Raw genomic sequence first — 24,522 nt, forward strand, 5'->3', positions numbered from 1 at the left:
GAGAACACAATTTCGTCTTGAAATTTTAGTGAGAGATCACCTCATAATGCTACCGTCGTTCTAGGCAAAATAAGGTGCATAAAAGGATTAACATCACATGCAATTCATAAGTGACATGATATGGCCATCATCACGTGCTCCTTGATCTCCATCACCAAGCACCAGCACGATCTTCTTGTCACCGGCGACACACCATGATCTCCATCAACGTGTCGCCATCGGGGTTGTCGTGCTACTCATGCTATTACTACTAAAGCTACATCCTAGCAAAATAGTAAACGCATCTGCAAGCACAAACGTTAGTATAAATACAACCCTATGGCTCCTGCCGGTTGCCGTACCATCGACGTGCAAGTCGATATTATCTATTACAACATGATCATCTCATACATCCAATATATCACATCACATCGTTGGCCATATCACATCACAAGCATACCCTGCAAAAACAAGTTAGACGTCCTCTAATTTTGTTGTTGCATGTTGTACGTGGTGACCAGGGGTATCTAGTAGGATCGCATCTTACTTACGCAAACACCACAACGGAGATATATGAGTTGCTATTTAACCTCATCCAAGGACCTCCTCGGTCAAATCCGATTCAACTAAAGTTGGAGAAACTGACACCCGCCAGTCATCTTTGAGCAACGGAGTTACTCGTAGCGATGAAACCAGTCTCTCGTAAGCGTACGAGTAATGTCGGTCCGAGCCGCTTCGATCCAACATTACCGCGGAATCAAAAAAAGACTAAGGAGGGCAGCAAAACGCACATCACCGCCCACAAAAACTTTTGTGTTACTCGAGAAGACATCTACGCATGAACCTAGCTCATGATGCCACTGTTGGGGAACGTCGCCTAGGAAACAAAAAATTTCCTACGCGCACGAAGACCTATAATGGTGATGTCCATTTACGAGAGGGGATGAGTGATCTACGTACCCTTGTAGACCGTACAGCAGAAGCGTTAGTGAATGCGGTTGATGTAGTGGAACGTCCTCACGTCCCTCGATCCGCCCCGCGAACAATCCCGTGATCAGTCCCACGATCTAGTACCGAACGGACGGCACCTCCGCGTTCAGCACACGTACAGCTCGACGATGATCTCGGCCTTCTTGATCCAGCAAGAGAGACGGAGAGGTAGAAGAGTTCTCCGGCAGCGTGACGGCGCTCCAGACGTTGGTGATGATCTCGTCTCAGCAGGGCTCCGCCCGAGCTCCGCAGAAACGCGATCTAGAGGAAAACCCGTGGAGGTATGTGGTCGGGCTGCCGTGGAAAAGTCGTCTCAAATCAGCCCTAAAACCTCCGTATATATAGGGGGAAGAGGGGGAGCCTTGCCTTGGGGTCCAAGGACCCCTAAGGGCTTCGGACGAGCCAAGGGGGGAAGGTCTCCCCTTCCAAACCGAATCCAACTTGGTTTGGAAGGTGGAGTCCTTCTCCCTTTTCCCACCTCCTCTTTTTTTTCTCTTTGATTTTTCTTCCTGTGGCGCATAGGGCTCTTTTGGGCTGTCCCACCAGCCTACTAAGGGCTGGTGTGCCACCCCCAAGGCCTATGGGCTTCCCCGGGGTGGGTTCCCCCCCCCCCCCCCCCCCGGTGAACTCCCGGAACCCATTCGTCATTCCCGGTACATTCCCGGTAACTCCGAAAACCTTCCGGTAATCAAATGAGGTCATCCTATATATCAATCTTCGTTTCCGGATCATTCCGGAAACCCTCGTGACGTCCGTGATCTCATCCGGGACTCCGAACAACATTTGGTAACCAACCATATAACTCAAATACGCATAAAACAACGTCGAACCTTAAGTGTGCAGACCCTGCGGGTTCGAGAACTATGTAGACATGACCCGAGAGACTCCTCGGTCAATATCCAATAGCGGGACCTGGCTGCCCATATAGTATCCTACATATTCTACGAAGATCTTATCGTTTGAACCTCAGTGCCAAGGATTCATATAATCTCGTATGTCATTCCCTTTGTCCTTCGGTATGTTACTTGCCCGAGATTCGATCGTCAGTATCCGCATACCTATTTCAATCTCGTTTACCGGCAAGTCTCTTTACTCATTCCGTAATACAAGATCCCGCAACTTACACTAAGTCACATTGCTTGCAAGGCTTGTGTGTGATGTTGTATTACCGAGTGGGCCCCGAGATACCTCTCCGTCACACGGAGTGAAAAATCCCACTCTTGATCCATACTAACTCAACGAACACCTTCGGAGAGACCTGTAGAGCATCTTTATAGTCACCCAGTTACGTTGCGACGTTTGATACACACAAAGTATTCCTCCGGTGTTAGTGAGTTATATGATCTCATGGTCATAGGAACAAATACTTGACACGCAGAAAACAGTAGCAACAAAATGACACGATCAACATGCTACGTCTATTAGTTTGGGTCTAGTCCATCACGTGATTCTCCTAATGACGTGATCCAGTTATCAAGCAACAACACCTTGTTCATAATCAGAAGACACTGACTATCTTTGATCAACTGGCTAGCCAACTAGAGGCTTGCTAGGGACAGTGTTTTGTCTATGTATCCACACATGTAAATGAGTCTTCATTCAATACAATTATAGCATGGATAATAAACGATTATCTTGATACAGGAATTATAATAATAACTATATTTATTATTGCCTCTAGGGCATAATTCCAACACTTGCCACTCTAGTTCATGCACATGACGTGTTCGATGAAATCCCCGAGCCACTCTACTTAAGCTTTCTCCTCTCCAAGCTCGACCTCCAAGCTCCACTTTCCTTAATATTTTTCTAGGTTTGGCCGTGCACCAACCGCGAGCACCACCGTGGTGAGCCTCTTGTTCTTATCTTCTTTTTAAAATCAAAAAAATCTAACTTGTATGATTTAGATACATACTTGTATAAATTACTCACTTTCATTATTTTTTGTTATTATATAGTGCGATGGTTTTGGTATCCGCCTCCGTCGGCCCTCGTCCTATCTATGATTCAGATGTGGTATATATTATCTTTTATAACTACTTGTTTTATTTAGTGTTTATGACAATTATGACGACCAATGTGACATATATTTTTTTAATCTAGGAGGTATGTGAACCGGAAATTCCAACCCACATAAAAATTCTTGTCGAGAAGTTAAATTTGGTTGAAAAAGAAAACAAATACTTGAAGAAAAAATTGAAAATAATTGAGGATAAGAATATGGAACTGGAGTTGCATATCGCCGATGTCATCGATGATCGCAAGATGAAGATCGATGCGATGCGGTTGAAGATGGATGCAATGCGCTTGAAAATGGATGAAATGCGCTTGAAGATTAGGAATATTAGAAAATATGACATTGATAAAGAGGCTTGGTATCATTATGCTGTTGGGTCAATTGTTACCTTAGTTGCGATTTTGATCACGTTTGTTGTTGCATTTAAATGTTTTACATAGTTGTATGTTGTTTTTATGAGAGAACTTTATGTATTTATTTTTTGCAATAATAACATTTGATCACTACTGTTCTTTGGCTTTAATATAATGATGAACTTGTATCAATTTGGTCATATGTTCTGCAATGGTTTTTTGATATATTTGATTTCATAATAGAGATGAATCGCCAATGATAATATTTAATTTCATAATATGGGTTTTTGACCTCCATACTTTTTGACTTTATTTGGTATATTTGGTGGATTTACTTATTTTTTTTAGTTAGTTGACGCTGAAATTGAAAAGCACTACAAATGAACTCTGAAAATGTTGAAAGTTGGCATGCTATCATCATTTCACCCACATAGCATGTGTTAAAAAGTTGAGAGGGCTACGACAAAAACTGGATGCACTTCGTGTAGCAAACGGACAATCTCTCTCGAAGTATCAGGGTTTCGAACGAGAACTCATCTCTTACAAAGGGATTTCATTTTTGTGAACTTATTTGAACTCCATACTTTTTGTGTGTTCAAAATGCACCATTCAAAGGCACAGCACAAAATTTCAACAATTTCTGACTTCATTTGGTATATTTCGTGGATTTACTTTTTTTTGAGCTAGTTGACCCTGAAATTGAAAAGCGTTACAAATGAACTCTGAAAATGTTGAAAGTTGGCATGCTATCATCATTTCACCCACATAGCATGTGTTAAAAAGTTGAGAGGGCTACGACAAAAACTGGATGCACTTCGTGTACAAAACGGACAATCTCTCTCGAAGTATCAGGGTTTCCAACGAGAACTCATCTCTTACAAAGGGATTTCATTTTTGTAAACTTATTTGAACTCCATACTTTTTGTGTGTTCAAAATGCACCATTCAAAGGCACAGCACAAAATTTTAACAATTTATGACTTCATTTGGTATATTTCGTGGATTTACCTTTTTTTTTTTGAGCTAGTTGACCCTGAAATTGAAAAGTACTACAAATGAACTCTGAAAATGTTGAAAGTTGGCATGCTATCATCATTTCACCCACATAGAATGTGTTAAAATGTTGAGAGGGCTACGACAAAAACTGGATGCACTTCGTGTACAAAACGGACAATCTCTCTCGAAGTATCAGGGTTTCGAACGAGAACTCATCTCTTACAAAGGGATTTCATTTTTGTGAACTTATTTGAACTCCATACTTTTTGTGTGTTCAAAATGCACCATTCAAAGGCACAGCACAAAATTTCAACAATTTCTGACTTCATTTGGTATATTTCGTGGATTTACTTATTTTTTTTGAGCTAGTTGACCCTAAAATTGAAAAGCACTACAAATGAACTCTGAAAATGTTGAAAGTTGGCATGCTATCATCATTTCACCCACATAGCATGTGTTAAAAAGTTGAGAGGGCTACGACAAAAACTGGATGCACTTCGTGTACAAAACGGACAATCTCTCTCGAAGTATTAGGGTTTCGAACGAGAACTCATCTCTTACAAAGGGATTTCATTTTTGTGAACTTATTTGAACTCCATACTTTTTGTGTGTTCAAAATGCACCGTTCAAAGGCACAGCACGAAATTTCAACAATTTCTGACTTCATTTGGTATATTTCGTGGATTTACTTATTTTTTTTGAGCTAGTTGACCTTGAAATTGAAAAGCACTACAAATGAACTATGAAAATGTTGAAAGTTGGCATGCTATCATCATTTCACCCACATAGCATGTGTTAAAAAGTTGAGAGGGCTACGACAAAATCTGGATGCACTTCGTGTACAAAACGGACAATCTCTCTCGAAGTATGAGGGTTTCGAACGAGAACTCATCTCTTACATGGATAATATGAAAATGAAAAGTGTTTGAAATTTAGTACGTTCCATACATGCATTACATAAAAGGTTTAAAACATTATTACATTATTGCACCAATATTCCTATCTATTATTTCTCTTTTCTTCTGGGTCGTAGCCATGGAGAATCTTCATCATTCAGTAGGATGCTTGGGTCAGTTTTCACTTTGAAGGGCGGAATTTTATGAAACTTATTATAATCTTCTCACATGTCTGTCTTGTCATCTACTCCCACGATGTTTCTTTTCCCTGAAAGAACTATGTGGCGTTTTGGCTCATCGGATGATATCTTCTTTTGCTGATTTCTTTTTCTCGTTAATGTAGACATGTCCTTCACATAGAAAACCTGAGCGACATCATTGGCTAGGACAAATGGTTCGTCCATGTACGCAAGATTGTTAAGATCCACTGTTGCCATGCCGTACTTTTGGTCTACAACTACCCCGCCTCCTGTCAGCTTCACCCATTTGCACCGAAATAAAGGGATCATAAAAGTAGGTCCATAGTCAAGTTCCCATATCTCCTCTATGTACCCGTAATATGTTTCCAAACAGTGTCCATTCTCGTCTGTTGCATCAAAGCGGACACCACTATTTTGGTTGGTGCTCTTTTTATCTTGGGCAACCGTGTAAAATGTATTCCCATTTATCTCATACCCTTGGAAAGTACATATAGTCGAAGATGGTGGCCTGGCCAAACAGTACAGCTCATCTCCAACGGTGTCGTCATTCATGCAATGTGTCTGCAACCAACTGCCGAAAGTCTTCTCGTGTTCCCCTTTAATCCAAGAGTCAGCCTTCCCCGGGTTTTCGGAGCGTAGAATATTCTTGTGTCTCACGATATACGGAGCCACCACGGTGAAATTGTGTAGAACTGTGTAGTGTGCTTGAGAGAAAGAATGCCCGTCCATACATACTTTTGTTTTCCTTCCTAGTGTGCCTTTTCCTGTCAGCCTACCCTCATACCGAGATTCAGGAACACCAATCGGCTTAAGGTCAGGAAGAAAGTCCACACAAAACTCAATGACCTCCTCTGTTCCATAGCCCTTGGAGATGCTTCCTTCTGGCCTAGCACGGTTACGAACATATTTCTTTAACACTCCCATGAACCTCTCGAAGGGGAACATATTGTGTAGAAACACAGGACCGAGAATTCTAATCACTTCGACTAGGTGAACTAGGAGGTGTGTCATTATATTGAAGAAGGATGGCGGGAACAACAACTCAAAGCTGACCAGACATTGGACCACATCAATCTGTAACCCTGATAGACTTTCTCGATCGATTACCTTCTGAGAAATTGCATTGAGGAATGCACATACCTTCACAATTTCCAGGCGAACATTTTTCGGTAGAATTCCCCTCAATGCAACCGAAAGCAATTGCGTCATAAGCACGTGGCAGTCATGAGACTTTAGGTTTTGGAATTTTTTGTCTTTCATATTTACGATTCCCTTTATATTCGACGAGAAGCCAGTCGGGACCTTGATACTGAAAAGGACTTCAAAGAAGATTTCCTTCTCTTCCTTAGTAAGAGCGTAGCTGGCACGCCCTTGAAACTGCCCTGGATGCATGCCATCTCTTCTTTTATGACGTTCCTGGTCCTCCCGTGCTTCCGGTGTATCTTTTGATTTCCCATACAAGCCCAGGAAGCCTAGAATATTCACGCAGAGATTCTTCGTCAGGTGCATCACGTCGATTGCCGAGCAGACCTCATGGACTTTCCAGTAGGGTAGCTCCCAAAATATAGATTTCTTCTTCCACATGGGTACGCGCTTATCAGGGCCGTTAGGAACAGGTTGGCTGCCAGGACCCTTTCCAAAGATTACTTTTAAATCTTTGACCATATCAAATACTTCATCACCAGTACGGATGACAGGCTTCCCCCGGGGTTCTGCCTTGCCATTGAAATGCTTGCCTTTTTTCTTTAAGGGATGCTTGGGCGGAAGAAAACGACGATTGTACGGATACACATTCTTCCTACATTTGTCCAGATATATACTTTCTGTCTGATCCAAACAGTGTGTGCATGCATTGTATCCCTTGTTTGACTGTCCTGAAATGTTACTAAGCGCAGGCCAATCATTGATGGTTACGAAAAGCAACGCTCGAAGGTCAAATTCCTCTTGTTTGTGCTCGCCCCACACACGTACACCTGGTTCGGCCCACAGCTGTAAAAGTTCATCAACTAATGGCCTTAGGTACACATCAATATCGTTGTCGGGTTGCTTTGGACCTTGTATAAGCACTGGCATCATAATGAACTTCCGCTTCAGCTTGGCAGGAACCCTCTTCCTGGGTGGCTCGCCCTCAATATCACCATGGTCATCTTTTCTGATCTTATACCGCAATGCAGTGCATACCGGGCATTTGCCCATATTCTCGTACTTCTCACCGCGGTAGAGGATGCAGTCATTAGGGCATGCATGTATCTTCTGCACGTCTAATCCTAGAGGGCAGACAAGCTTCTTTGCTTCGTACGTGCTGGCGGGCAATTCGTTCTTTCTTGGAAGCATCTTCTTCATCAGTACCAGCAACTTTTCGAATGACGAGTCAGTCACACTGGTCTCTGCCTTCCACTTCAGCAATTCCAGTGTGCTACCCAACTTCTTCTGGCCATCTTCACAAGTTGGGTACAACAATTTGTTGTGGTCCTGTAACATCTGCTCGAACTGCAACCTCTCCTTTTCTGTGTCGCAACCTCGCCGTGCATCAGAAATGACCCGGCCAAGATCATCAGCGGGCTCATCTGGTTCCCGTTCTTCATCTTGATCTTCTTCTTCATTGTCTTCCATTGCGGTATCAGCATACTCAGGGAACATAGATCGGTAGTTGTCATCATCGTTCTCTTCTTCTTCATCGTCGTCTTCCATCATAACCCCTCTTTCTCCGTGCTTGGTCCAAACATTATAGCCCGACATAAAACCGGACCGAAGCAGGTGGCTCTGAATGAATCTTGAGGAAGTGTAATCCTTCTCATTCCGACATTCAACACATGGACAAAACATATAGCCACCACCATGTTTGTTCGCATCGGCTGCATCTCGAAAAGAATGCACGCCTTCTCTGTAAGCGGCTGTGCGTCGATCACCGTACATCCATGGATGGCTCATCTGTGTTATACGACAGTATATCAAATACAATCACGATCCTAAAAATTAGTACCGCACGGTCTAAACGAGGAAATATAGTTGCTAACCTTTTAGAATAAGTAGAAATAAAGAGGAAGAGGTTTAAGCGAGGCTCAGGCATCTCATATCGTAGTTGTGTTCGGTGAACAGAAGCGGCATCGCTCTAACACACATTTCAACAAACACCTCTAGTGCATCAAAAAAAGTGAAGAGCTAGCACACACCCACAATCCTCCATCCAAGAAAAATGCAAGGAAGAGGGGAGAGGGGGCTGTGCTATATATAGGCAGAGGACTTTAGTCCCGGTTTGAGACACAAACCGGGACTAAAGGTGGCGCACATGCGGGCTGCCCACCACGTAGCCCTTTAGTCCCGGTTTGGGACACGAACCGGGACTAAAGGCTCCTTACGGGCCGGGACTAAAGCCTCGAGGGAGGCACTGGGAATTGGGGCGATGTGGCCGGGCCTTTATTCCCGGCCCAAAGGCAGGCCGGGACTAAAGGGTCCAGTCCAAAGGCCCGTTTTCCACTAATGACATAAACACTCCTACGAACACTTTAAATCGGTTGTGTATTTCAAGGAAACATATATATTTTCGCCTAGATCCCAAAATGATACGAACACTTTAATCCAGTTTGTGTTTTGAAAAAGATGTCATAAAATAAGTTGGTGCTTAAAAAAAGTCAAATAGTATAGGAAAATACAAGGATGCATTTTGGAGATAGGTGGCTATTATTTTTTAAATGTTCATGTACTTTCAACAGGTATCCATTGGCTTTTCAAATATGTTCATCTATTTATAAACGTTGTTTGCGTGTTTAAAATAATTCATGTAACTACAAAAGCATTGGCAAATTGAACTATACTCGTAGAGTGCATGTTCCTTAACCCTGATATCTGAGGTAGAAATTACCACAACCACTAGCACGCCGAATGTTTCATCCTCAAAAAGGAATGGTTGTGGGATGTCATCTTAAACCTTGTGGCCTGCAATGTCATCTGGAAATCCCTAGAAGGCATGCACACACATGACGGTAGTACACCGGTAGGCCAGGAGAAACTGGTTGGTTGTATCGCACCACAGGCCTTGTGAAGAATGGAATCCATATAACTGACTAGCATTTATATGAATATGAGATAAATATTCTAAGAATACATGATGGAAATTTCTAAACGAGTGACTAATACATTTTAAGAAATGTGGCAAACATTTTTTAAATAAATGGCATATAATTTGCATATGTGCGACGTACATTTTTGTATATATATGAGGAATATTTTACAAAAAACACGTGAATACCAATGTTTTAAATAGCGGGCTACGGCGAATAGCGGCGAGCCTCTAAATCAGCTATAGCGGAGCTATGGCGGGCTATAGCGGCATATTTGTACATGATACCATTTAGCTGCACCCTGCTGAAAAGGCTATATTGAGGCTATAGCGGGGCTATAGCGGACTATTTAAAACTATGTTGAATACTTTTTAAAACATATTATGCTTAAGCCTAAAATGATATGTGAACCTGCTAGCAGTTTCCTACAATATTTTGAAAAGAAAAATAACATAGTTGCTCGTTATTGTTTTTGTAAAGTTATTTTATGATTACAACCCATTCGATCTCATATGACACTAAACCATACTCATAGGTTTTACGCTCCTTAAGCATGAAAATATATGTGAACCAGATAGCACCATAACCACTCGGTTGGAAGATGACGACTGTCTAATCCATGCGAGTGAAGGATCGTGGGATGTCATCAAGAACCAGACCACATCTCATGTCGCCCGTAATTGCCTAGAAAAAAGGATCAACCAAGGCCCTTCTATAAAAGGGCTTAGATGACCTAAGCGTCATCGTGCTTGATTTGAAGGTGACGGGTTAGCTAGGCAGATTAGATCACCATATCTTTTACATCTTAAACTTCAGAAGTAGCTCACCTCTCTTCAATCTTGGAAAAAAAGGTTCTCAGATTTTACTTTGTTCTTTGTATTCCTCGCTCAATCTCTAGCTAGTTGCTTTATAGTCTGTTAGTCTTATGTTCGGCTAAAAGATTCTACAGAACAAATAGCAATGTTGACGGATGAAACATTGCCATGGATTGATACACGAGGTACAGTACGAAAATTATAAATGGATGCATGGATCATTTGAAATATACAAAATAAAGATCCCTACATTTATGATTATTTTTATTGTTTCCATTAGTTCTCTTCGTGGCAGTATAAGTTGTATATCACAAGAATAATATTATTGAATACTTCATCCTCTTGTCTTCCTTTTGCAACATATAACTTATATTTTATTTGTTGAAATCAAGGCGAAAATATGACCCAAAATACGAGGGGACTAGTAAACAACGCCGTAGGTAGTATAAGTTATATATCTCACGAACAATATAATTGAAAATTTCATCCTCTTGTCTTCCTTCTCGTACACTCATCCTCATCTGTCTTCCTAGGAAGATTAGTCTCGTGTCAGTTGCTTCAATCTGCATTTTGCAGTGGCGAACAATGGTGGACTCAACAACTTGCCCATTGCTAGGGAAGGGGGAACCAACCCCGTCGTTTCCACTGAGTAAAGTGAGATGTGGTCCTCACATCCCTTGTATGGGTGCTACGCATCCTCAGAGGGTCTCGAAGCATACCTATAGTATGCTGCGGAAGGGGATGTCTCCAGTGTGGTTGTGGCGCCCCTGGTGCAAGCTTAAGCAGCAGCGACGATAGTGGATCACTGGAACATGATCGGCGTTTTTATGCATAATATCTTTTACAAATATGTGATGCACATTTTTTTCAAAAATATGCAATGAACATTTTTTTAGAAACATGCGATGGATATTTTTTGCAAATACTCGGTGACTATTCTGTAAATACCAATAACATTATTTAAGTATACAGAGAATATGTTTTGAAAAATATGTTACTATTTTTTGAAATACATAGTTAACAATTTCAAAATGCACGATGAAAATCAAATAAGTGTTGAACACTTTCTCCATTATCGATCTGTTAAACACCTTCTCAAGTACGTGATGAACAATTTTTGGAATACACTATGAATATTTTTTTTTCAAATACACGATGAACATATTTTTCTACCAAGTGTGACGCAAAAACGCTTCACACCTGCTTTTTTTCCTTCGTCCTCTAGTGTTCCACCTCTTCTTCCCTTTCTCGTGTCTGTTTCTTTCTTTACTCTCTCTACCTCTACCACCTCGCTCTTACAAAGGAAGGTTACTTGGTTGGTTCGTTGAAAAAATTAGTCTCGTGTCTTTGCAAATGGGAGTTGCACGTGTTCTGGTGAGCCTTCTACTTCTTATGATTGATCTCTCTAGTGATGGCTAGTACCGAAGGATGTGGATTTGACCCCACAGTCTACTCCAAGGAAAGGTGCAATCCCCACAACACCAACCCCGAGTACTACGCATCCTCGGACGGTAATAACGGGTACCAGATGACCACGAAGAATGTGGAGGGCTCCCGCTTGGTGGCAGAATACATGCTGCGAGCTGAAGTTGCATTGGCGGCACTGTGGCCCCAGAGGTGGAAAGGATGGAAGGAATGACCGTGACTTGAACCGAGTGAAAGGCTGGAGATATATGGCTGCACGCATTGGTGGGAGGAGGCGGAGTGGGTGAGGTCGCACAAAAGAGGTCAACCTCGGCGGTGGCTAGGGCATAGGGGTTCCCGTCACCATCACAATCAGGAGTGCGAAGTGCGAATGGTAGGATCGGGATTGAAGTTGAAAGAATTAAACTAGGCAGAACATGAAACAAGTAAAATTCCTCTCCGTGCACTTGAGAGCAGAGGGACCTTTTGATTGATTCTAGTTGTTTCAACGCCAGCAACGTGAATGCACCCCACCCTTCAACTGTTTCAATCAAGAAACTCGGCTCAGATTGATCCGAACATGGGCCTATGCCATACCCAAACACCATTTCATAATGTTTGTATCCGATTGTGTATTTAAAGAAAACAGTATATATTTTGACCCAGATCCCAAAATGCTATGAACACTTTAAACCAGTTCGTGCTTTCAATACGATGTATTAAAAATAAGTGTATGGTTTAAAAAGACAAATATTATAGGAAAATTACAAGGATGCATTTTGAAGATAGGTGACTATTATTTTTTAAATGTTCATGTACTTTCAAAAGGTATCCACTAATTTTTCAAATATGTTCATGTATTTAAAAATGTTGTGTGCGTGTTTACAATATTTTATGTAACTAAAAGAATTTGCAAATTGAAGTATACATGCAGAGCACATATTCCTTAAGCCTCAAGTGATATTAGTGCCAGAGATCACCATAACCACTAGGATGCCGAATGTTTCATCCTCACAAAGGAAGGGTTGTGGGATGTCATCTTGAACCACGTGGCCTGCAATGTCATCCGGAAATGCCTAAAATGCATGAGCGCCCATGACGGCAGGACAACGGTAGGCCAGGAGAAAGTGGTTTGTTGTATCCACATCACAGGCCTTGTGAAGATCGGAATCCACAAGATGATACTAGTTTTTTTAAATAAGCAACAAACATTATCATAAAACTGACTAGCATTACTACAATCTGAGATAAATATTATAAGAATACATGATGGACATTATCAAATAAGTGACGAATACTTTTTAAGAAATGTGAAAAACGCAGATTAAATAAATGGCGTATAATTTGCATATGTGTGATGTACATTTTTGTAAATATAAGATGAATATTCTACAAATACACGTGAAAAATTTATGAAATATATTATGCTGAAGCCTGAAGTGATATCTGAACCTGCTAGTTATTTCACTACAATAATTGGAAAGAAAAATAACATAAATGCTAGTTTTTATTTTTGAGAAGTTATGCCATGATCACAACTCATTTGGTCTCATATGACGTTGAACCATACTCGTTGGGCACACTCTCCTTGAACATGAAGTGATGTGAAGCAGATAGCACCATATCCGCTCAGTTGGAGGATGATGGCTCGGTAATCCTCATGAGGGAAGGTTTGTGGGATGTCATCAAGAACCAGACCACATCTGATGTTGCCCGAAATTGCCTAGAAAAAAGCATTAACCAAGGCGCTGCTAAAGACTGTACCTATCTGTCTTCTATTATCTACTAAATGGAAAATACGGAGGAGCAATAGAAATATTAGGTAGACAATTCCATGTTAATTCAAAAATACTGACCATTCATCAGGTAGGCCTTTACCAATTGAGATATTGTAGCCGTCCGGTCATCGTAACATGGTACTGATCCCTCAATTTAACTTTCCACTTAAATCAAACTAAATGTGACAACCACTTAAACATCTATCTTTATATATAATAAAAATAGTTGACTAATTTTGTGGACCTTTCCCAATCATGCAATCAAGATAATTAGATTTTCGTAAACAATATAAGGGGTCGAGCCATAACTGCACGCAGATGTCTCATACACGTACATAGATCAGTATCTCTCGCCAGTTAAAAAACATCTGTCCTATTTTTTACAACCATCCTAAAAAATCGAAAGCACTACGACCTGACGGAGTACTCATACAAGTTTTCACTATGATCTAAGAAGTTGGCTGCAGATCTCCAACCACATGACAAGATCAGACGACATTGGCCCATTGCTCACAGCAACGTACAAGGAAACGTTCACAACCCACTTTTTCGCAACAAAATCGCATGGACATGCAACCATACTGCAACTTAATCAGCCAACCCAAACACATCCACAAATCTATCAAATGGAGCATCTTTTAATTGTGGAAATGGTCAATCAACTTGAACACCTGCATAATACATTTAAAATACTGCTGGTTGCCACACGGTGACCGCCACAAACACCTGGGATGCCATCTTCATCGAACGAGCTCTCCGCTTGACTACAATAGCTGCCCCGACATCGTATTACTGCAGAAACTGCTTCTTCCACCACACCATCATTCAAAGATTGTTAATAACATTTTCTTCCTCCAACTTTCATGGCTCGGGATTAGCACAATTTCCTGTCTGACTCAGGAAGATTGCTACTAGCAATTCGTACTATTTCTTATTTTAATTTTCTCTGGAGAGCACTCTTTAATTTTGTCGCATAGTTTGTGCATCAGTATGGTTTATTTGAATTAGTAGTCTGTTTTCAAAACCATATATATACTATTACCCAATCACCCTAACTAACAAACTAGAGTTTTAAATTTTCACATTGTTTTTGTTCGAATACATATAATGATTGCAGCAAGGCTTCATATTGTTTGAATTATATAATAATTACCAGGATTCTAAATATTGTATAATGTTCATGTTACACTTTGCCTTTCATTTGTTTCCTAGCTATAATTTACTTCTCATTCGATAAATCATGTATCTGATGTTTTCATAAAAATGTATCATCTGTTTCTTAAAACTTATATGACTCTTTCATTGTATCAAGATTTTTTTTGTAACTAATTTAAATGCAATCATATGTAAGGGAATACACTTTTTATATTTCAAAGCAAATTAACATTTTCTAATTTATGTACTATAGTTCACGCACTCAGTTGTAAAATTTACCTCCATAAATCCGAACAAAAGTGTGATTTTCATTAAATATACAGATTATCATCACAACTTTTTATATTTTTTTTACATTATAAAACATTATCTACGCTGCCAGAATCTCTGCTAGATCTAGATCATACAAAGCCTAGCAGTGTGCACACGCCGCCGCCAAGAATGAGCCATCATCCCTGCGAATCACCATGCTACATTGTCCAAATGGTCTAAGTGACATACTCGTATGTATGGGCATGCATGCTCAACCCTTAAGCTAATATGTACCAACTAAACACTAGTCATCAAACCAGGTAACTGCATGGACTAGTTTTTTAATATTTGTTGTCGATGAAAGTTTGAATGTACTAGAATTGTAGGACAAACTTCAGAAGATTTTTTTAAACAGATTAAAAGGATATATTTTCATTTTTATTGTTATAGCCCTAGCGGCTGCTGAAGCTGCTATTGGGCTATATGTTCCTTCTTACATCCATCGTAACAGGAAATCCACTATACATTTTGCTCTGTCATCTATTGGAAATGAGTTGTAATCCCTAAATCGTTTTCTCATTAGAATATTTGCATGGCATGTGCTTTTGCAACACCCAAATGTTTTACGCTATATGCTTGATGCTTTACTGTCATGGCCAAGAAACTTCAGTTTTATTACAAACTTCCGAAGAAAATCATCACTCACCAACACTTTGTTCTAGTGTAAGCAAGCCGGTTGGCTCTTTTTATTTGCTTCCTGAGAGTAGCTAAAGTCTGGCTATGTTGTAACATAGCCATGAATTCTTCCTCAACCAGTGCACATAGCAAGAGAACTAGCAAGAATTACATGTGCCTCGCTAGCTAGCTAGCTTTCACATTTCTTAAAATGCTTGGACAGTTAAAAAACATGAACATATCTTATAGTTATCATACCTCTACAAAGAGGGCAATGGGAAGATTAAGGGACGAAAAACATATCTCATATTGCCATGTTTCCTAACACCCACAACTTATATATGATGATCGTAAAAGTAAAACGAACAGACAGTATTAAACACATGATTAATTTTCAGATTAATAATATGAATATTGTCAAATTTAAATATATGGTATGATCATATGATGCACACGATAGTACTAAGTAGTGATACAATAACAATAATGTCAACATTCGCATCCTGAACATATAGTTATCGACTAGAAACAAGCAATAGGTCCATTAAACAAAAGGTAGCCAGAATTAATGTATAGACCAGCAAGGTCACTAACAATCTACGGAGAAACCGGAGCTACGGAGGAACACTCGCGGAGCTAGATGGCCCAGGTTGCATCTCGTCCAGATCGTTATGTACCCCATCCAGGTCGTCTGGTTCCCCCCTCGGGCTAGCGATGCCGAGCTGACCCTCCCTGGCGGGCGAGGTTTGAGGAATCGTGGGTATGACATCGGACACCATCTCCTGCAAAGAAGCATTAGATCCTGGAACAGCATGCACGTCCTCACTTTCCCTGTCTTCATTTCCGGCTGCAGGCTGTGAAGACATGCCTCCATCTTCATGCATCGGAGACAAACCACCTGCAACAGGAGTATTAACATCAAACTCTTGTATATGAACACTTGTGATGGGCACATCTAGAACGCCACTTTGCTACCTGCAATTGTGGATGTACCAATTTCCGGCATTTTTTCTTCTGGCTGGGCACTTGCGACATTCATTTGAGAGGGCAACTCCGTTTCTCCCACAGTACCCTCGTCGCTTGCAGGTGGGTTAGATAAAGCACTGCTAATATTAGCTGACGTATCCACAGCAGATCCATGGTCCTTGGCAACCTGAGACCGAAACCAATATAACTTGCCGAGATAGTGTTTCGGCAACGGCCTGGGCCGGCTGGTTTGGTTTTTCACCTTTGAGACCAGCTCGTCGACTCTCTTCATGATTTCAGCCTGGCTAAGCCGAGGTCTACCGTCTTCTTGGTTCTGCTCCTGTTGTGGCATTGTAGCTGGAAATGGAATAGGATCAGGAACATATAGGAAAACTTTTCTACATAGATAGAAAACAAATCACATGTAACAGGAATATTATACTACGTCCGTCCCACAAAATAAGATGCTTTGGCAAACTATCTTATGGCCCAGTTCTTTTAGCTGATTCTCCCAGAATGTTGAGAGTCGACCCTTCACCCAGCTTCTCACAGAATCTTGTATCCCTATGTTTTTTACAATCCTAACTGTTCACATCCTAACTAGTTAGGATTGTTAAAAAATATGGATTCAAGATTCTGAAAGAAGCTGGATGGAGGGTCGATTCTCAAGATTATGGGAGAATCGGCCAAAAGAACTAGGCCTATATTAAGGGATGAAGGGAGTAGTTTCTAATTCTTTTGTCTAAACACTTTTGGGTATTCGTCCTCGCAAACGATCAAATCAAATTAGATGAACGCGCCCGCATGAAATACATGTAGTCCTTCTTTTCACTCTTTATTTCTTTTCGTTTTGCCTCATCGCTACGGTACGTACAAACCCATGCACCTTTTATTCATATGACTAAAGCTACACCCACATAGGGATTCTTTACGTCCCTTACGTAATTCCTGATTTGGCGGTTCTTTACTTGTCATTAGTTGGGGGCACGGGCCAACCCTGAAATTCAGGTGGTGTGGTTTGATTAGTGTTTTAGGAATTTGCGTAGGATACATAAAAACTGTTCGCAGGTGTATCATCTTCGTGTGCGTATATAGGGAGTGCAGCCACCGTCCTTAGACAAATCCTAAACCTACTTGTACTTTACCTCCTAGTACTACTATGACTAGAACTCCGCCTATATATACCTTAACGTATTAGACATAAACGATACCTGTATATATATGCCTACATGTACTACTAATCAATGTTTAAAATAACGGGCTATGGTAAATAGTGACGAGCCTCTAGCAGTATATTTGTTTTTTTATAAAGAGTATATATTAATATCGAGGATATACCAATTACACCCAGCCTCTGCAACAACGCAATGCTCTAATGGCATGACGGATGCACACAGCCAAAAAACAAAAAAGAAACTAAAAAAGAAAAGTTCCGCAACAGAGTTTCAGTACTTGCAACAGCAGCACAACCACCACCAAGACAACACCTGATGTTCAAGTACTCAAAAAACGACGCCTTCAAGAAGGAAACTGTGCACAGGCACCGTCGTCGCCCGATCGTAAATCTTGGGTTTTCACCCTGGAGATAATGTCCGCTCTCAAAGCAATGTCTTCAATAAGACCATTGCCAGGCACAATCAATTAAGACAGACCTTTGATTTTCATCCTGAAAGATAGGACCTTGAACTTCACTTGTCATGTCACCCCCACTTACATACCACTGCTACGAATCTCGAAACTCCAAGCAAATTCCTCAGCGCCGTAGGCTATAATCCCCAGCATTAGTCCTTCAATCCTGGCTTTCATGACATTCTCCGCCTCTGACTTTACCATAGAGTACGATATCTCCTGATGGAACCAGATAGCAGAGCTTCGCGCCGCTCCCTCCTTAATGGAGAACCAATGGGCACGACCGAATTCCACCGGATCCAGCAATCTCCAGGCATAACACGTCCATGGGAGTTCGCCGGCGGAGCCTTCCGGAACCCGCCACTCCCACCAGATCAGAAAATTCGTGTATCAGGCAGATCTTCGTCTTGGCGTAAGAGGAACACTATGACCGTCGCCTTTATTCAAGCACGCCAGCAGGCCCCACCAATGTCATAGGTTTGCATTACCTTCGGCCATATGACCGCACGTCCGTCCCTGTCAACCCGTCCGTCGCCGCCTCGCTGCCAGACCTCCACTGCGCCGCTAAGGAGCCGAATCCCCCGCTCGAATGGATCCAGCAGGCTACGCAGAGGACGCAGCAGCCGGGCGGAGGAAGGGGACACCACAACCGGCTGGGGAGGCCCCTGATCCAATCAGGTGCCTCTGGAGCCTCGCCTCGCTGGACTCCTCCACCACCCACAGCCGTGCCCACACCATCAGCAGCAACACGAGAGGAGAGCCTGCAGTCGAGGGAGGAGGTGGCCCAGGGAGGAGCAGATCGAGCTCATGCATCCATGTCGGGCTAGAGGACACAACCGTATCCAGATTGGATCTGGGCAGGCCAGGTCGTGCGTGCGGTGGGGGGAGACACCGTGACGCTATTGCCGTGGATCCGTCCATGTATGGACGAGCGTCGTCGCCGGGGACGAGGAAGGCGGCGCTGGAGGGGCGCGTAGTGGTGGAGGGCTCCGGGCTGATGGAGGGTCAGGGGAAGGGCTCTAGTGCGTGGGAGGGGAACGAGGTCGCCCCGCAGCCACCTTTCATGGGTGCGGCACAACTTCGCCGGCCGGCCCTCCGGCGGCGGCGCAGCGGGGAGAGATGGCGGAGGAGGGAGCCTGGCGGTTGCGCTGGTTTTCCCCCGTGTCACCAGACACGGACGACGCGGGGGACGGGCCCTCTTTTATACATGATACCATTTAACGGCTCCATGTTGAAAAGGTATAGCAAAGCTATAACGAGACTATAACGGGCTATTTAAAACTATGCTACTAATACACCGCTAAGTGCTACGGTACACTAAGACCCGTTCATAAATCTAACACTTTGTAAATCCCACAAATCAAGATTACGCTAACAACACCAGTTTGCACATGCATACCTGCGATTGCTTCTGTACCAATTTCAGGCCTTCTTTCTTCTGGTTGGGCACTTGTGACATTCATATGAGATTGCAACTCCGATGCACCCACAGTACCCGCGTCATAATATCTGCTTGCAGGTTGGCCAGATAGAGAGCCTCCAACATTCCCTGATGTCTCCACAGCAGATCCTCGGTACTTGGTAACCTGTGATCGAAACCAATTCAACTTGCCCCGATAGTGCCCCGGGAACGGCCTGGTGGCTTGGTGTTCCACCTTGGAGATCAGCTCCTCGAGTCTCTTCCTTATGTGCTGATCCTCTCCTGAGATTGCAGCTGAGAAAATGACATAGGATCAGGAACGGTAGGACAGCCGTTCTCCATCTTTTTCTCCACCCGATTAAAGCAGCACGCGTACCTTGTATTTGCATGGGAGCAGCACCATCAGCCCCGTCATTCACCGTTGCGGTTTGGGATCCACCGTCTGCTTGTAGCGGATCCTGCTCCTCTCCTAACGTAGCAGCTGAAAATGAAAAAAAGGATCAGCTGAAAATAGAAACGAACCATACGTGAAGTACTTTATAATCTCCCTGATGAAAGAAAAGAATCAGGTTTACTACCTTGTTTGGGAGCAGAATCCTCGGCCGCGGCAGCAGCCACCTTCGAACCAGCTAGCTCATCATCCTCCGGGTCGAGATCGATGATGTAGGGTGGCGAGAGGCACTGGTTTCTCATCCTCTTACTTGGCCCGGCGATGGCACCGTCCGCGCCGACAAGATTGGAGGAGGAAACGTTGCGCTTGCGCCTCCTCTCCAACGCCTCCTCCGGGTCATCTTCTGCTGGAAGGTTGAGGTCGGGGTAGATCTTGTCGTCAACGAGCTCCTGGACGGAACGACGCTCGTACCTGCCAGGGCCAGCGGGGCCCCAGCCCCGGGCGAACGCGCGGGAGAAGCTGAGAAGTCTTGCTTGGGCGAACTCGCCGATGACAGATGATGCGTCCACGGCGGCCTGGCGGAGGGTGGCGAGGAAGGCTGTGGGCGACAGATTAGTGACAACAGGAGCAGGGTGGTTATCGGTTACGACAGCGCAGGCTCCGTCGATGGGAGGCTGTGCGCCGGCGGTGGGAGGATGTGCGCCGGCGCCGTCGGTGGAGGGCTGTGCGCCGGCGCCGTCGGTGGGAGGCTGTGCGCTGTGGGCGGGGACAGGATGGGCGAGGGCGCAGGCGCAGGTGAGCTCGCTGCAGAGTTGCTGGACGAGCTTCTCCTCGGCGGCAGCCCGGGTTTTGGGCTCCATCGCACGGCCTGGGAAGTGGGAAGCAAGCTAGCCTAGCGGACGCGTAAGGGAGGGAAGGAATGGGTGTGACTGAATTCGGGTGAAAGGATGGAGATATATATAGGGGAGGGGAGGGGAGGGGCGGCGTGGGTTGGTGGGAATGTTTGGAGCGTATGATTGGAAAGAAGTAAACACGATAGAATTGGAAGGAAGTAATTTTTCCGCGTATAATTTCGTCTCCGCGCGGGAAGAGATAGGGATCCTACGTCAGCGTAGGAATGCCCCGCACCATTCATCTCGGACCAGATTCGTCCGAGCTTGGATGGGCCAACACCATACATGAACAATGTGCCAAAATGTTTGTATTCACCAGCATATTTGAAGGAAGCAATATTCTGGCCCTGACTCGAAAACCCAACGAACGCTTATTTAAAAAAGTTTATGCTCCCAAAAAATGTCGCTGCAAAATTGAGGTATTCACACACATTTCTAAAATAATGTTGTTCTCATAAGAGCATCTCCAACTGGCGTCCAAAAACTGCTCCGCGCGCTAAAAGATTCGTTTTTTGGGCGTCGGACTGCTCCAGCAGAAGCTGCAAAACGCTGCGCGCGCTAAAAACTTTTGGACGCGCTCAAAAACGCCATCGCGCGCAGCATATTTGGTGTGCTGGCTTGCGCGCGCAGCAAACTCTTAGCGGCAGCAAATGGGAGCGCTGGATCGGACTGGATTGGGCGCGCACTAGCGCGCATCTTTTGGAGATGCTCCGGTCCCTGCGCTTCAAAACTGCTACAGTGACGCGCTAAAAAATTTATTGGGCGCGGATTTTTTGCGCTGCCGTTGGAGATGCTCTAAGAAACCTTCATATGACAAAAAAAACTAGTAAGTAGTTTTTCACCCCTGGAGTGCCGATAGCTAGGTAACCTATGCACCACACGTGTGGCATCTTCACCTCATTGGGTGTCACATTGCGCCTCCAACACCACTGGGGATGTGTTGAACTTAACATAAATAGGGCTTTCTATGTATTATCTTGGAATTGGATCGCCTATAATGCCACTTATCTTGCATACCATTTTCTTACCGCAAGGAAAATGTCCCACCTAAAATCATCTACAACCGGATCCCTCAAACCTTCCTCAAACGCCCGGCCAGGTCACCCAGTCACTGACCAGTAAGGAAAAAAGCGACCCCGACGGACCCTCAAACCGACCTCAAACGTCCCGACTGACCGGCACCCCTCATATCGAGCCCAAATATGGGGCGGATATGGGGGAGCCCAGGCACGTCCGCCTGCCCCATAGTCGCCCGCACTGGCCCGCATCTACCCCACATATATTCGTCCACATCCGCTTGCCGGACCAAACCCTAGCCACTTCACTCCATTTCCCTCCACACCCATCCGCCACCCAAGCTCACCTCCAGCATGGCGGCCAGCGGATCTGAGTCCTTCACCTCGAGATCTGTCGACCAGGAACTCGTCCCACGCGCCCCCGAGGAGGAGATGGCATCCATATTGCGCTCCCCTACTCCCGGGAGGCGGCCACACGGCGGCAACGCTCGGACTCGCAACTCTAGGAATCCATTGCGTTCGCACAACCGGTGATTGGATTCGCCACCGCTGCCTCACTGGGGGCGGTTCGGTCTGTCTGGCGTCCGAAGGCCGTGGCGGAAATGCAACCCCTCCGTTGGCACGTCGAGCATAAAGTAGGGCCATTCTTGGATTATGTCATGGCGCGGTGTGCCCGCCGGGCGAGGCAGCAGACACGGGATGTGGCGGAGGCCCTCGCGGCGGGGATGTTGGAGAGACACAGTCACACTCTCCAACGCCTCGTAGGGTGCACCAGTGTGGGCGACACAACCGTTTCATGTTGGACGTCGACTCCTCTCAGGAAGAATCTGTCAGAGACCTCACGTTGACTGACACAGTCCGGGTTACCGGCTACGACGAGGAAGAGTAGGGCATGGGAGACGGCGGGAGCTCGACTCCCGTGAGCCGGCAGGTGTCCCATGTCCTACTCTACCTCGCCGGCAACCATACCGACACTGTGAGGGATGCAGCTAGCCGCTGGACATGGGCATGGCGGAACCAGACGAGCTCTGCTTGGTATTAGGTTTACGTTGCATGTAATAGTATGGATTTCAGGTTTCTAATTTCATGTATCCGGATGTAGAATGCATTATTTGAGACGTGACCGGTCAGTGTCCGTGGACGCGCCCGGACGCATCCGCTGGCATTTGAGGGGTCAGATTTGCAAGGTCCGGCTATAGATGCTCTAAGACTAACGAAACCAACATTGCTTTGGACCACCCTACCCCAACCCAATCGAGAAATGAAAATCCTATTGTTTCTAGAAGTTCTGCGCAATATTAAGTTTGGAAAATCAAAATTGAAGCTTCGTCTAGTAGACTAGAATATCCTCTGCTTTGTTTTTGTTTTGTTTGACAACACCAAGCCTCAAAAAGGGCTTTAGATATTATTTCTTTGCAGCCCAAACAGTGGACAAAAATCAGTTATTCAAATAGAAAGGAGATAACGTCTAAGCCCTCCTTATCCTTAGATTTAGAAGATTTGCCGCATAAGATCAAAAGGCTAGAGGAAGATCTTTGCATCAAAGCTTTCTTAGCTAAAGAGTAAGCAATGACATTCCCAATCATTGGAACAAATTTAATTTCACATGTTCTAAGATGGGTAGAATGATTCAAAAATTCATCATGTCTCGATCTGATTCTCGAGTATCCTCGAATCTCAAATCGATTCCTTGCTCTTCCCACTTCAATAAGATTTTTGCACTCAGAAAAAAAAGATAGCAGAACTCTACCCTGGAGCTTTAGCTGCGAGAGCTACTAGAGTTAATCAAAGATCTTTAGCACGCAACACATAAGAAACACTTTTAATAGAGGATTGAATAATTATAGTTTGATTATTAGCACCATTTCAAAGAAAAACACCATGTCGAGCTTCATCCTTTGCAATGTCCATAATGTAAGTAGCATCACTATGTAAACCTAAAAATCTACAAACTGAGGCTCAATACGAGAAACATTGTTGTTGTTCGCATATATGTTAGCCTCTTCTTTCTCCTCAATTGAAAATGCATTTAGCATTTTTTAGCATAAATGACCTGGATAAGACTCCATTTGTTCATGATAATTCCTATCTTTCTAAATATTACAAAGAAGCCTGAAAATATTTTCTAGATTAGTTGAGCACGTTGAGAAGATAGAATCATTTGAATCGCATCAGAGGGATACAAATTCTGATTTAGCTCATTAGACTTAAGACTAAATAAGAACCAAATAGCTCTAGTGAAACTACAAATACAAAGAGATGCAAATCTCTTTCTACTTCACCATATGTGCATCATTATTTTTTATTGGGAAGAATACCTAGACCTTTTAAGTGCTTACACTAAAGCTCTTCTTTAAATTCTCCATCGAAAAGTTTTGACCCTTGGGGCTAGATTGTTGCTTTGCCAAACGTGACTTAGAGCAGAGATCTGAGTTTACGAAACAATATGGCTATGCATTTATGACTTGGGGTGAGCATCCTGCATCAAAGCTTTGTAAGCAGTCTTAGTGTTATACTCTGCACTAGGAGTATGAATCCAACATAATATATCATCCATATTAGCATTAATGATAGGATTTTCTAAATTTTTATTTCAAAATACTCATAAAATAGATCACTAACAAATTTGGGACAAGG

General features: G+C 43.5%; 1 protein-coding gene across 1 annotated transcript; it reads right to left on the reverse strand.

The window, feature by feature from the left end:
- Positions 1 to 16,076: 16,076 nt before the first annotated feature.
- LOC123441076 lies at positions 16,077 to 20,882 on the reverse strand. Its single transcript, XM_045117597.1, has 5 exons — positions 20,164 to 20,882; positions 19,962 to 20,066; positions 19,565 to 19,879; positions 16,546 to 16,893; positions 16,077 to 16,468 (listed from the first exon to the last, which is right to left on the reverse strand). Exons 1-5 carry the CDS (start codon positions 20,834 to 20,836, stop codon positions 16,185 to 16,187), a joined length of 1,725 nt encoding a protein of 574 aa, XP_044973532.1. The 5' UTR covers positions 20,837 to 20,882; the 3' UTR covers positions 16,077 to 16,184.
- Positions 20,883 to 24,522: the final 3,640 nt, after the last annotated feature.

Source organism: Hordeum vulgare, chromosome 3H (genome assembly GCF_904849725.1).
Source record: "Hordeum vulgare subsp. vulgare chromosome 3H, MorexV3_pseudomolecules_assembly, whole genome shotgun sequence".
NCBI lineage: Eukaryota > Viridiplantae > Streptophyta > Magnoliopsida > Poales > Poaceae > Hordeum > Hordeum vulgare.

Excerpts from the sequence above, each read along its gene's own strand:
- LOC123441076 (XM_045117597.1), bottom strand. The coding sequence starts at position 20,836 with ATGGAGCCCAAAACCCGGGCTGCCGCCGAGGAGAAGCTCGTCCAGCAA. Across the intron at positions 19,880-19,961 it reads TGCTCCCATGCAAATACAAG|CTGCAATCTCAGGAGAGGAT; the intron begins GTACGCGTGCTG and ends TCATTTTCTCAG. Across the intron at positions 16,894-19,564 it reads TGGTACAGAAGCAATCGCAG|CTACAATGCCACAACAGGAG; the intron begins GTATGCATGTGC and ends TTCCATTTCCAG.